The following is a 14,693-nucleotide window of genomic DNA, read 5'->3' as shown; positions in this document are numbered from 1 at the left end:
ACAAGCTACCACTACAATGCACAAAAGATTAAGCAACAAATACAAAGATACCAGTTCTTATATTTAATGTTCTCTTCCCCTGTTGGTAAACTTTTGCCCTGCTTCTTGCTCCTTTTCTAACAAGAATAGATTGCCTCATTTCCCAAGACAGGACATCAAACCAGTTCCTTTTTTCTTTCTTTAACCTAGAAATGTGTTGGTCTGTGCTGCTAAAAACCCCTGACCTAAGCACATTGATTAGAAAAGTCTGTGTTCATCATCTTTTGGTCTGACCCAAGTGTATTCAGTTCTAATTACGTGCCAAATTTTACTTCTGCTTGTCGTTTTGAGTTCTAACTGCATTTAACTATGCATTTATTTTAGCCCCTTCATTCCTCAAAGCATGATTTATTAGCCATATATTGTATGACATACACATGTTATAGTAGATCTACAAGGGCCACGTTTTAGCTACTCCTTTAATCACAAGGTTCTAGGAGGCTTCAGTGAGTAAATTATGGAAGGAAACGGAATCTTTTCTTCAGAGGTTAAAGATGCAAGTATCTCTAACCCACAACTGGAACAATGGTATAAGACCAGCCTTTATTCTGATAGCGCAGAACAAAAGCACTATTCTGCAAACAGTATTAACAAGGTGCTGCATTCTGAGGACATGAAGTAACAATATCCCCTGAAATGGACTGGTAGTAATATTCCTAAGCTCCACAGACTAACGTGGACACCCTTCTGGAATTTGTCCCTAATATGCACATGAGTTTTGCCTGGGACATTTTCCTGCTTTACATCTTCTCTACCCTTCTTCCCTGTCACTATTCTCCATCAACTCTGGTCTCCTTGAGAACATAGATATTACTTTTAGACATAATCTTTGGCTGACATACTTCACGGGACACCTGTGAACGCATTCTGCTCCTGATCATTTGGCTGGCTGTTGGAATCGCAGAATGCTAAAGGAGATGAGTTATTCAATGTCTAAGTGATGCCAGAATTATCCAAAGGGGGCGGGGGAGGGGAAGCTGAAGCGAGAGAGACAAGGATGTTGAAAAGCTGGATTTGTTTATTCATATCCCCCTGCTGGATCTTTGCTATACTACAAGTCTGCTTTTTGCTGTTTTTTACATGGGACAATTATGTTTAGGCTCTCTTCCTCCTTGTACTATTCTTTTCTCCATGTGTATGTTAAAAAAAAAATTTTTTTTTTTTGAGAATATTTCAGTTGAACAAAATAAAGTAAAAATTAAAAGTGAATAAAGAAATAAAAATAAAAGGTATATTATATCACTATATATGCAGACAACTACAATTCCATATATGCAAGTCTAGTATGTAGGTATATGAATGTTATTATTATACAGATAGATTTATGGTTATTTATAACCTACCATATTTTTTAATAAAGGAGTTCCAAATATTGTTATGCTTGTCCATACAAAACCTACGTCTGTAAGCAATTGGTTCATAAGCTGGGAGTATTGTCCTACCTTCAGTCCTTCTCCATGTGTATGTTAACATGTAGTGTGGTCCATTGTTCTAAAGTCTCTTTGCTTGTTGCTGAAAACGATATTCTGTCCTGAGACTCAAGTTGACAGCAATCCTGGGACATTCTATAAGGAGCTGCTGTGTTATCACAATGACCCACCTCCCTGTTTCTTTTCTTCCTCTGCCTGCTCTCCAACAGGGCTTCTTTCGTCGAACAATCCGTATGAAACTGGAGTACGAGAGGTGTGAGCGGAGCTGTAAAATTCAGAAGAAGAACCGAAACAAGTGCCAGTACTGCCGCTTTCAGAAATGCCTCTCCCTGGGCATGTCGCACAACGGTGAGACTCCTCTCCTCCCCTTAGCTCTAGATACAGGAAGAAAAACATAGCTAGATATGGAACTTTGTGTTTTCTGTAGGCAATGTGTTTAGTATTGTGTTTGGGGGGGAGTGTCTAACTATGCTGCTCTGGCAGTCATCCTCATTAGCCAGGTAGTAGGTTGGAATCATTGCACAGCCTGCATGTCTTTCCTTCTGGAAATGATTGTTATGGACACAGCCTAAGAAAGGCATGTCAATGTCTATTGCTTCCAGTCTATTTTTCCTTGTTTTGTCTTTAGAACAGTGATTCCCAATTGGCTAAGTACTGTGGACTCCCTGTTTTTTAAAAGCCAAGCCATAGACCCCCTACTTTTGAAAACGTTGATATCTCTGTGGTAGTTTTTGTTATGTGCATGGTGCCACGATGCCCTCCAACATGTCCCGGCAGAAAACTGGGATGCACATCTTCTGGGATGTGCTCTTGCATTAGTCACGTGACCTGTGCAAGAGCACAGTGCCCCAAAACACCACCTTGAGCTTCCTGATGGAAAAAGAGGGATATAAATGTAATAAGTAACACTCTTATTTTTTGTTTCCCTCCCCGTCCACCTATAATTGTGTAATATGAAATGTCTTCAATAAATAAATAGTTTTGGCCCAAGACTTCTAACAGTATCTTCTTTGTTACGTTTCTTCAGCCATTCGTTTTGGCCGCATGCCTGAAGCTGAGAAAAGGAAGCTAGTGGCAGGACTGACAGCAAGTGAGATCACCTGTCAGAACCAGCAGGTAGCTGACCTGAAAGTATTTTCCAAGCACATCTACAACGCCTACCTGAAAAATTTCAACATGACCAAAAAGAAGGCACGAGGCATCCTGACTGGGAAAGCCAGCAGCACTCCAGTGAGTACCTCAGTCCCAGAGGGATGAAAGTGGAGCAGAACTTGCCGGGCAAGCTCTTGGCATCTGCAGTCCAAGAGATTCAATGCTGTGCCCAAAGCAGACTCTTTGACATCAAAGAACTTTAATCAACTATTTGGTCTTTCTCATAAAGAGAAGCTTGGTGTTTTGATGATATTGAGGCTGCTGGTGTGATCAGTGTGACCTGAGTTACATCACCAGGATAACCAGAAGTTTTCTGTACTCAAATTATTCTACAGAGTTTTATCTGAAGAAGTGTGCATGCACACGAAAGCTCATACCAATAACTAACTTAGTTGGTCTCTAAGGTGCTACTGGAAGGATTTTTTAAATTTTTTGCTTTGTTTTGACTACGGCAGACCAACACGGCTACCTACCTGTACAGAGTTTTAGTTAGTGCAAACGGTGGTGACTGAGTTCAATCCTAAATGCACAAAAGAAAAGAAAAAATTATAATCCATTGATTCCACTGAGGGAATGTTTCCCATGAAAACACATTCCCCTTCCTTTTTAAGGCTCTATCCCATGTGGCTTCCCAAAAGAAATATAGAAGTTTATTTATACATATAGCTCACTGGGGACTATAAAATCGAGCTATATAGACCAGCATTACCATGCAGGAAAAGATGGGAGAAAATTTTAGGGTGAAAAGTTGAAAAAGTAGGCATCCCTATAGCATTATTAAATAGTGGTACTACATATTCATTTGTACTATTGAAAAATGCTTCTTTATCATTGTACACAGGTGTCATAATAACTATAGATAGGTAAGATGAGCTTTCATTTTATATCCTGCTCCATCCTAGGAGGTAATTATCCTTGAAAATAATAGCAGAACCCAAGTTTTTTTTACTCTAAATTGGAACCGGTGTCTGAAATATCCAGAAGTGCTTATTCTGTATTTCACTTCAAACTTCACTGAATTCAGTAAATTGAAGTTTTGTATAGTGCCTCACCATCCTGATTATAAACAAGTCCTCAGTGCAATCTTTCTTCTGTATCAGCAATAATTTTATTTTAAAGAAGTTGTTTGCCATTCTCCTCCTCCTCCTTCTCCTCCTCTTCCTTCTTCCTTCTTCCTCCTTCCTTCTTCTTCCTCTCTTCCTTCTATGAATTCAGCACAGTGTTGTTTGCTAGGGACCTTTGTAGAGGAGGCTGTTTTCTACACAGACTCAGATATTCTGTCTGCCATCGTAGGAAGCTAGAGGCATTATCAGAGTTGAAGAACACATTCCAGTCAAGCAATAACACTTGATGGTGGTGGTGGTGGGGAGCAGGGCCAGTGAGGGGGTGGCTGGCAGAGCTCTGAGGTCCAGATGGAGAGATCTGGAGGGCCACATGTCACCCTCAGGCCTGGGCTTCCCCACCACTGCACTTCAGCCTGTGGCTTGATTCCTCACTGCAGAATCCTGACTCTTATGTGTTTGTTCTTTGTAGCCTTTTGTGATTCATGACATGGATACCCTGTGGCAAGCGGAAAAGGGTCTCGTGTGGAAACAGCTAGTGAATGGGATACCACCATCCAAGGAGATTGGCGTCCACGTTTTTTACCGCTGCCAGTGCACATCCGTGGAAACTGTGCGGGAGCTCACAGAATTTGCCAAGAGCATCCCTAGCTTCATTAGCTTGTACCTTAATGACCAAGTGACTCTGCTGAAATACGGGGTGCACGAGGCCATCTTTGCAATGCTGGCCTCCATTATGAACAAAGATGGACTCCTGGTGGCCAATGGGAATGGCTTTGTGACGCGCGAGTTCCTGCGCAGCTTGCGCAAGCCCTTCAGTGACATCATGGAGCCCAAATTTGAGTTTGCTGTGAAGTTCAATGCCCTGGAGCTGGATGACAGTGACCTGTCTCTGTTTGTAGCTGCCATCATCCTGTGTGGAGGTGAGAAGGGGGAGTTCTTTGCTAGCAATGGTATATGCTTTCTAAAAGCTTGCTGATGAAGACCGGGCCATTATCCTGCTAAGTTAAGGGCAATTAATATTAGTTTGAAGGTGCGATTGTGATGCTGGCAATTCAGACAGGATGAAAAAGCTAGAAAGGATTAAATCATCTTCTCCACAGTCCTGTGCAAGCTTACCTGAGAGTAACCCCTACTGAACACAGTTGGACTAACTTCTAAGTGATTATGGATAGGATTGCATCCAGATCCAATTTACCACTTACCACAACATCCTTGTTACTTTCTTCTCATTCAGGATACCACCCACTTCTTCATTTTTAATCTTTAAAAATCCTTATTGTTGTTATTTCTTTGCTGACTCTTTCTCTCCTCTTTTACCTCCCATGACTGTTTGGTCCTCAGTATCTCTCTTAACTCTGTTGAGATCTTTGGCCATTTTGACCTTGTCTTTGGTACCACATCTCACACACCCCAGTTCAGCTTCTATAACTGATTTAACAGACAGTTGTAGTGAAGAAGAAAAGGAACATTGCCGTGGAGAAATCCTGTTCAATCCTTAAAGTAAAAATAATGATAAATGTTTGCTGTAGGGCAGCATTGCTCAGTAAAGTGTGGTTTAAAATAAACAAATCTTTAAATAGTGAGTGAGAGGTCAGGGCAGCCTTGGCACTACTCTGTTTGTCTTCTTGTTTATAGAAGCACATTTGCATGTATGTGCTCATTCTGTGCATTTCTGTGTGTGTATGAAATCTTTTTTAGAACAGTTGGAAAACTACTCCAGAGATTGTGGGGAGGGTAGAATAAAATGTGTTACCATCCTCAGTGATGTCATGCAGCACTAGTCACACATAGCCTTACACACAACTGTTTTCATAACCTTTTTGAGGGGAGAGTTGGGTATTTCCCATTCAGACGAAGTGTGCCAAAAATCTGCAGAAGTTACACGACTGGAGCCTGCAGGAAGATAGAAAAAAAACATAGTTTGTACTTGGGGAACTGACATCAAAACACCCACCTTTTGCTCAAAACGTCTCATCTGAATTCATCCTGGTTTCCCCAACCTATATAATACACATCATCAAGTGGTGAAGATCACTTCAGGCAGCAGACATGTTTGCATTTGTTCAGGAGGGAGGGTGCTACATGACTGAATGCTCTTTCATGAGGAAAACTCCCTACAGATGTCAAAATGCCACGCTGAGGAGCAGGCTAGTCTGAGCTTCTCTTGGTGTTCAGACAGGTAAAGGATTGGAAAATAATGTTGTGCGCTCTCTCTCCCTTTTGTAGACCGTCCCGGCCTGATGAACGTTAAACAGGTAGAGGAGATTCAAGACAATATCCTCCAGGCCCTCGAGTTCCACTTGCAGGCCAACCACCCAGACACTCAATACCTCTTCCCTAAGCTGCTGCAGAAAATGGCTGACTTGCGACAGTTGGTGACTGAGCATGCGCAGCTGGTGCAGAAGATCAAAAAGACAGAGACAGAGACTTCTCTGCACCCACTCTTGCAGGAAATCTACAAGGACATGTACTGAGGAGCCTATATTTAAGAGATAGGTTAAAGCCATGGAATCCAGCAAAATGCTTTGTACATTAGCAAAGAAATCCCCTGTGTCTTCCATTCCTTCTACTGTAATTGCTTTTTTCTATATGATTGCTGCATTCTGTACATAGAGGGGAGGGGGTGTTGTACAGCAAAAGACTTGGCATCTACCACATGGTGGTAGATCAGGGCTTCCGTTAACATACACTAAGTGAAACTTAAAGGCACATCCTAAGCTAAATATCTGTTGCTACAGTTCAGCTGTTACACTGTTCCAGAGCAGCTGATGTGTTTACACACAACCTTGCAAACGTGTTTGAACTGTGGGTTGGATTCTGCGGTTGGACAACGCGGGTTTTGTCCATCCAGTTAGAGCAAGCAGCAGCTTGGCTGGCAGGTACAGGAACAGCACTTGCAACATATATCCGTTGTATATTATTTTTATATTGCACTCTGAATTCTAGCTTGGCCCTCAGCCGTAAATTCTAGGGTGTTACAAGGAAAGGGCGTGTGTGTGTTCATGCGTGTGTGTGTGTCTGTGTATACATTTCCCAAAGAAACCTCCAAGTGTTTGATGAAGGGTACGGACACTCCTTGTGGAGATACTTTGAGGGGGAAAGGCCTTTGCTTATCTCCTTGGTGCACAAAAACAGAAATGCCTTCTCCGTGAAAGGCCATAACTCCTGTCCTCTGCATTTCTCTCTCTCTCTCTCTCTCCACTTTGGGTTGTTTTCTAGTGTAGCTTGTTGAAGCCCTTTATGGGCATGTGTGGCACTTGCAAGCTTACAGCAGAGATATGGGCTTCTTTTTCTGTTCCTTGCCCTGTGCTTCAGTGCTTGCCAAATGAAGTTGAGCCTGATGTCGTGGAAGTTTTGCTCTCGGATAGTACCTGCCAAAAGTCTATTTGCTTCCTTCCAAGGTAGATCCTGCACTTGAATAAGCACTTGGGTGTCTCCTTATCTGGGCTAGATATAATGTGGATTTTGCTCTTCAAAGGGCAGCCCATGGACCACTGTGAGGTCACGACAATACAAGGATGCTAGTGAAGACAGTGATGACTGCTTTTGTTTTGCTGCACTTCCCCACCTCCTGCATCCTGGTATTCTCCAGACTGCCCAAGAGGGGCACCATCTGGGGGTACCGAGTGCCCCCCAATTTCCAAGGAGGGGCCAGGCCCCCTCAATATTCCCAGCCTGCTGGGAACCCTGTCGGGCTTTCCTGCTGCTGCGACAGGCCCCATTGGGCCTTCATGTGGCTACAATGGGCCTCGCTGGCCCTACCTGCGGCCTCCTCCCACCACACATGATGTTACACACGTGTTGCCCCTCCTAAAATAAGTTACGGCAGAATCCGGTGCCTGTGCTGCCCAAAATATCTGAGGAAGACACTTTATATGTGAATTGCAGTGCCAGAGGCACATACGGCACTCTGTGCTGGTTCTGCCCACTGTTTCTTACACCTTCGTAATAAAAAAGTGATAGATAGCAAAAACCACAGCATTTCAACGTCACCCCCTCAACATTTCCTCATCAGATTACCAATTTTTACTGTGTTTTTAAAGGCCTTATATCAGATTCTGGCTCCTTTTGATTTCCTTGAGTTGGTTCTGCTTCAGCCCTTGAGGATCTCACCAGACACCTTTTGCAGTTGTCAGCTCGCTTTGAACACAGGTCTTCTTTGCTGGTCATTTGCAGCAAAGTGGTAGCAGGGAAGTCATTGTCACATGTCTGCGTGAACAGTGTGAGACCATTCTGCCTAGACATGGTTGATGCATTGTGTGAGTTGTCAAGTTTCTTCCAGCTGTGACTTCCAGTATACTGTTCCCAGATTAGCATGATGTTTGGGTATGGCCTGCTAGCCTTGGCACTGAGTTACTGTGTTGTTGCTATGTGGCCTTAGGCAAGTTTGCTTATTTCTGCACATTTCAAATAGACAGTATGCTTTCATAAAGGGAGAGAACTTTTTGTCCAAACAATCTTGACATAACAAACAGAATGTAATAATTTACAACTTTGTGGTGACAGATGGGTAGATGGCACAGAAGTTTGTTTGAAACTGCTAGTTGTCCAACCATTTCAGCTCAAATCATGCAATTTCCTTCTTTCTTTCCCTCCAAACAGAAATTTTAGCAGCTTGTCTTCATTTTCTAGATTTGGGTGCAGAGAACTCTAAAGATCATTCACTAGAAGATAGGGATATTTTAAAAGTTTGCTGCTATAAAGTTTACCTAATATATCCGTGGAAGGAGCATAGCTCAGCAGAACACATGCTTTGAAGGCAGAAGGTCCCAGATTCAATCCCAGGCATCTCCAGTTAAAAGGTCAGGGGGTAGGTGATGGGAATCGCCTCTGCCCAATACCCTGGAGAGCTGCTGAAAGTCAGAGCAGACAGTGTTGGGCATGATGAGCAGATGGGTTGATCTTTCCGTGCTTTGTGTGTGTGATATATTTTTAATTTGGATTTCCCTTGACAGTCTATGGAGAAGGGAAATAATAGTTACAATAGTTCTTCTCTCTGATGCTGTAGTTCCTGACGAGTTCCTGTCCTGCAACACTCCATCTTTGGGAACTTGAAGATGTGCAGTTTTTAGTGCCTATGTAACCTGAAAGAGTAAGCCACATACCTCTGAGATTTTTCTCCACTCAAGCCACAGTAGATGAGACAAGAAGAGAAACTCTTCCATTAGGAATTGTGGAGTGGATTTGCTGAACAAGAGAGCCTAATCTGTGTGAATTACCAACTCCATTGCTTCATGCTGAGATTACTCTGTTTTCATGTGTGCTTGCTTTCAGCAATGCTGAAATACATGTCTTTGGGCTGGGACAGAACTTTGAGAACTTAATTTTGTCCCAACTGTGGCTTTTGGGGAGGCACTGTAGCTCAGGGGTAGAGCAAATACTTTACCTACAAAAGGCTCTTGGTTCAATCCCCAACTGTCAGGCAATGTAGGAAAGACTGAACAAGATGGCTCTAACTAGGTATAAGAGAGCTTCCTGTGTTTCTGTTTTAAAGCCACAAAGCTCAGCTGTTCTGAACTACTAGTAGAAATCTTTTATTGCAATAACTCATGATTTATCATTTTGCACCCTTCAGAGAGTAGATGCCTTTAACCCATGATATATCATTTTGCACCCCTTACTGGAAAGATGCCTTTTACCTATGTGCATTCCTTATTAAGTAAGCAAAAGTGTAAAATCAACGTAATGGACATTTTACTCGGCCACTCGTTTGCCTAGAGTTTGATTATAACCTAGCTAATTTGCTACCAGCTCTTTTTCAGACAGTACCAGAGTCTAGGCAATTTTTGCCCTTGGAATGCAATCCATATACAGTGGTACCTCTGGTTACGAACTTAATTTGTTCCGGAGGTCCGTTCTTAACCCAAAACTGTTCTTAACCTGAAGCACCACTTTAGCTAATGGGGCCTCCTGCCGCTGCCACGCCACTGGTGCGTGACAACTTCTCGCATCCCGGGAGCATCTACTTCCAGGTTAGCGGAGCTCATTACCTGAAGTGTTCATAAGGAGGACGGTATGCAAGCCGAGGTTCCACTGTAGAAGGCTAGAAAATAAGTTCAGTTTCTTAAGTGGTAAGTTCAGATGAGTATAGAATTATAGTCCAAGTGCTCATGTGTTGTCTCTAAGCTCCTCTTCTACATCTGCCAGACAACATTAAGGGTTGTATCTAGCACTGTACGAGCAGAGTTCCACTCGGACAATGGCGCTTGAGTTTCTTTTTCTCTCCCCTTATGTCCCCCAAATCTGCTCCAAGGGGTCTCCCAACCCTCCAGAGGAGGGTGGAGGCAGGGGCTTTATGGTGCAGAAGTTCAGTTACACTGGTGGAGCTACAGCTTTGGATTCTGCACTTCATCCTTTGAATACAAAATTACCTTTTGGTGATGTTGGTCACATGATAGCAAAGGCAAGACCTATTTAAGTAGCACCTTGAACATCAACATGGAAAACAGGACCTACTTCCAAGACCCTGTGCACACAGGAAAGGTCACCCATCTTTGCCACAAAGCAAAATGGCGGTGGTAGCATTGCCGTAACCCATCTCTCTTGCCTGTTGAAAACCACTGCCCTACAATGTTACAATGTCTGACTCATCTTCCCTTAGGCTGATTAGTGTGGAAAATTCTCAGACACATAAGATCCTGCAAGCACTCATCTGAACCATTTTGGATCCTTTCCGTCTCAGATACAAAGCAAACAATTACTGTGCTTTGAAACGCTTTCTTTTTGGCACAGTCTCTGTGTGGTTCCTGGGATCATAGTTGTCTGGAAACAAGAACTGTCCCCCCCCCCCTTCCAATATCAGGGACCCTCAGTGCTTTAGCAACAAATCCCATTACATAACTGCTTCCACCACCCGCAAACTCCATAATAGTAATGGGATCCTTTGTGGTTTTCAACCTTAGGATTGTTCACTACCTAGACATGATGGCTAATACGCAGAATTGGTTTGAATCTTGTTATTTTCCTTACGAGTATAGGGAAGTAAGTTGCTTAATCCTTGCGATCTTCTTCCAGGGTTGCACTGATGGCCTGGCTGGTACTTGATTTTGCTGTGCCTCTTTATTTCCAGATTGAAATAACTGGTGTGTTTCATCTCTACCTCACAGGAATGCTGTGAGGCTGGTGGAATGTGTCTTAGTAAAGTAATTTGGAGCCTTCATGTAGCAGGAACCAGAGATCACTGACAAGAATAGTTTGTGATTTTTAATTTCACCTGCCCAAAACCTTTATCTTTACCCACCACCCTTGAAAGCCTCTTCACCTGCTATCTTGCTATCCCTCAGGACTTGCTGGGCATATATTTCCGGCACTTGAGGACTGCACACTCTCCTTTCTTTCTTTCTTTTTCTGGGATGTTGTAGCAATCCTGAAACTGAAATGTATATTTTTGCTAGAAGTTCAACCTCCAGGTGTTTTTAATAATATAAATAGTGACTGACAATTTTAAATTGGAAATAAATATTTAAGAAACTTTTACACTACAGCACTTCTTTAGCCCATTTCAGGGGCCTCTGACGTTTGAAACATCAAACATTAAAAACTTCTCTAAACAAGTAGACTAAGGAATAAGCCTATATTTCATCCAACTCTTCCAAAATTCAGAGAGACTGTGGGGTTGTTATTGTTTTTACAAACCCCCATTCACAATACTAGCATTTAAGTTACACTAAATAATTCCTCAGAAGGGATGATCAAAACAATCTGAAGCGAGAAATTGTTTCTAGGTACAAGTGTTGTATTAGGCCCTACCTTTAGGGTTTTTCTTCCAATTTAGTGATAATGGAGAGAAGTCTGCTAGCTAATTAGAACGGAACGCCTTGTAAAAAAAGAGTCATCCAGAAACAGGTTGGGAGGGGGGGTGAGCGGGGAGAGAAATTGTTTCTAGGAATGTGTACAGTATTGCTTTCATGGAAGCTCTCCACAAGCTCTGGAAGAAACACATGATGAAACTTGCTCCATGATGAAACAGAGACTGGGGAACAGGATGCCATGCTCCTCTTTGTGCATGTAATAGGAGCGCATCGCTCTAATGGTAGCAATGGATTTGTCTCTGTGGATGGGGACAGTGGTACCATCAGGGTGAGACTTGGGGGCAGACGTCCAGGGCCCCATGTAGCAGAATAATCAGAAGGTCCCCAAATATAGCTGCGTCGGATTGTCACAGTCAGAAATAAATGAAAAACTGTGTATTATGACGTTATCTTGTGAACAGCCCTGAGACCTGTGGGTATAGGGAGGTATACAAATTTAATTAATAATAATGATAATGATACTATATTATCTGAAGATGGAGAAGGGCCTTTTAAGACTATTAAGCCCAAAGTCTAAAATTACTTAATTGCACAATTGAATGGGATGTTTGAGGATAAGAAAGTTCATTTTTGCCATGCATACTGTGGCTGTTTCTAAACCACAGAAAGCCATACTTATTACACCTGGGTGAGGCAATGAGAGATAGCAATGAAGGGGAGGAACTTTTCCATCAGTATCTGTTTTAGCACAGCATTAATGGGTCCTGCGGCTAATGCTGCAGTTGTCTGTTTTTAATTATTATTATTATTATTATTATTATTATTATTTATAGCCTGCCCATCTGGCTGGGTTTCCCCAACCACTGTGGGCGGCTCCCAGCAGAATATTAAAAACACGATGAAACATCAAACATTAAGAACTTCTCTAAACAAGTAAACTAAGGAATAAGCTATAGCATGTGTGGCTTAAGAGCCACACATGGGGTTTAAGAGCCAAGCAAGTATTCACCCTTTTAAAAATGGCTGCAGTTGAATTAGAAACATATAAAAATGGTAAAAACAGCAATAAACAAACACTGTTTACTTGATGAAGACATTGGTGCAAGCTCTTATGTAGTAGTGACAGCAGTGTTACAAACGTGAGACATGAAAGCTAGGAGCTAAATGGCACCTTAATCCTAGGTTATGGGCACAACGGAATGTCTAGGCACACTTTTTTATAACAAGAATACAAAGCTGAAAAAGAATGAACTGCAGCTAAAATATTATATTCATTTAGTCCTCCCCCTGCCCACCCCCCTAATATTCTTAAGAGGGTCTCTTCTCCAGTCTTCAGAGAGTAGCTGGAAGTGGGGAGGCAGAAAAAGGTCCTCCTTTCCTTCCACGCTGCAGTTTTAATCTGAAATCTTAGGCGCAGTATTCAAACTGCTCATGCTAAGGAAATTCCCTCTCGCAAAATGCACCTAGAACAATGGGAGTTTCAAACACCGAGTGACAGTGGTAGTAGTCGTGAATCTAGCACTTTGAACACATATATTGCTTCAGTAATCCTTACAACTCAGGAAGATAGGGTAGCATTATTATTCCATCCCCCGGATAGGGAGAGACAAAGAAAGAATAGCTGCCCCATGGCCAGCTGGTGAGTTGCTATGGGGGGGGGGGCAGACATCCTTTTTATTGTGCATTCCTGTAACTGTGACAGGGTTTATAAAAAGCAAAGTTAACTAGGTAGCCATGTTGGGCTATAGAAAAAAATCCAAAACCCACAGCTGGAAATTACTTTTTGGGGCCTAACAAAAATGTCTGGCAAGCTTTCAAGTTCTCCAGAATGCTTAATCATGCAAGATGTTGGGAGGTGAGGGACAAGGAACTTTTTTTAAAAAGAAGGTACAAAAATTTGGCTGAGGTAGGTATGGCTACAGCTTGCAGACTCAGTTCCAAGATGGAGGTTGAAGGCTGAATAAACCTGTCCCAGGTGTTATAGATATCACAATGCACACCTAGGTTTCTGGGCTAAAGAAGCTAATGCCTTCATTTCTGAGGTATGAAAGTCTGGTTTGTAATCCAGATCAGTCCCAAACCCTAAATGCCTAGGGTAAGCAGAGAGTAGAAGTAAAGAGAAACATGAATCTTTAATTTAGCAAAGCCAGGCATTAATTTTGAATGTGGGATAAGTAAAAATGAGTAAATTAAAACCAAACTGTATAGTATATTACCTAGTGGCTGGAGGGGATGCAACTCTCACAAAGGAATCCACCTTCCACTGGTTGTGAATTCTACCCTGAATGGCTGGATTTCCATAAGAAAAAACCCTCCTAAATCAATAGTTGGACGACGCCTTTATTGAGCTATAAAGCCCAATATAAATTGTCAGAAATAGTAATCAGTCATGACTGCTTTATCCTAGAACCGTAGGTGTACCTCGATACTTGCAGCAATTACCAGAAAGTATTTCAATCTGCAAACTCTATTTTGGAACTAAAAGAACCAGGACTTTTGTAGCACCTTATTGGCTAATGAATTTCTTGTGGCATAAGCTTTCATGGACTACAGTCCACTTCATCAGAAGCATGAAATATTATCCTGAGTAGTGTATAAAAATCACTAACACACACAAGAGTTGCGGGGGGCGGAGTTGTAAACAGTGAGGTCGGAGGGAAATGAAAGGCAGGGAAAGTACTGACGATAATTAAAATTAACATTGGCAATTCACAAAACTTGATGGTGCCAAAGGGAGCCTGGCATCGGTAAGCCAATTGGCACACGTGCTAAAAATCCTTTGTTTCGGTTCAGTCCACAAGCGACTATAAATTCCACCTGCTACCACGTTGCTTGGGCGCTTAGCCCGCCCTCCCCTTACGAGTAAACGTTAGTAGCTCTAATTGTGCTACAAACGTCGCAACATGCACAGTTCCACCCTTTGCTAATAAAATAAAAAGTGCATTGTCTTACGTTACAAAAAACATAAGCATCCTCCTCCTTTTATTATTCTGGAAGACCCAACGAAGACATTAACAATGCAATCGCTGGCATGTTTCCCTGGAAGAAAATCCCGCTCCGTTCAGTGGGTTTTACTCGTAAGTAAACGTGCACAGGATTGCGGCCCCACGAAGTGCAAGCGGCGGGGCACCGGAAGCCAAATATAGGATGTTGCGCCGCCTGGCCGTCCCTCCTTCCCCGCGCCTGCTGCGTACGAGGGCGAACGCAGTTTCCCGACGAGGCGGGACGGCTGGGAGGAGAGTCCTTTTCGAATTGAA

At 42.6% G+C, this 14,693-nt stretch overlaps 1 protein-coding gene and 1 long non-coding RNA gene across 7 annotated transcripts in view; one reads left to right on the top strand and one right to left on the bottom strand.

The window, feature by feature from the left end:
* PPARD (peroxisome proliferator activated receptor delta) overlaps positions 1 to 11,161 on the top strand; it is a 50,106-nt gene extending 38,945 nt beyond the window's left edge. For all 5 annotated transcript variants that reach the window (XM_083445702.1, XM_083445697.1, XM_083445703.1 and 2 more), the window contains 4 exons: positions 1,679 to 1,817; positions 2,497 to 2,699; positions 4,155 to 4,605; positions 5,912 to 11,161. In XM_083445702.1, the coding sequence (XP_083301828.1) occupies positions 1,679 to 1,817; positions 2,497 to 2,699; positions 4,155 to 4,605; positions 5,912 to 6,159 (1,041 nt within the window). In that variant the 3' untranslated portion in view covers positions 6,160 to 11,161. The remainder of the gene's footprint in view (positions 1 to 1,678; positions 1,818 to 2,496; positions 2,700 to 4,154; positions 4,606 to 5,911) is intronic.
* On the bottom strand, positions 1,706 to 14,532 carry LOC310679985. 2 transcript variants are annotated; one of them, XR_014512587.1, is made up of 4 exons: positions 14,389 to 14,532; positions 5,502 to 5,578; positions 3,095 to 3,141; positions 1,706 to 1,843 (listed from the first exon to the last, which is right to left on the bottom strand). It is a non-coding gene; the product is annotated as an uncharacterized lncRNA (long non-coding RNA). The 2 variants fall into 2 exon arrangements; XR_014512588.1 differs by lacking the exons at positions 5,502 to 5,578; positions 14,389 to 14,532 and adding an exon at positions 3,674 to 3,766.
* Between the last annotated feature and the right edge of the window lie 161 nt (positions 14,533 to 14,693).

This window comes from Podarcis tiliguerta, assembly GCF_965153285.1.
Source record: "Podarcis tiliguerta genome assembly, chromosome: 6".
Lineage (NCBI taxonomy): Eukaryota > Metazoa > Chordata > Lepidosauria > Squamata > Lacertidae > Podarcis > Podarcis tiliguerta.
Note: the sequence above shows the minus strand (reverse complement) of the source record. Positions and strands in the feature narration are given on the sequence as shown.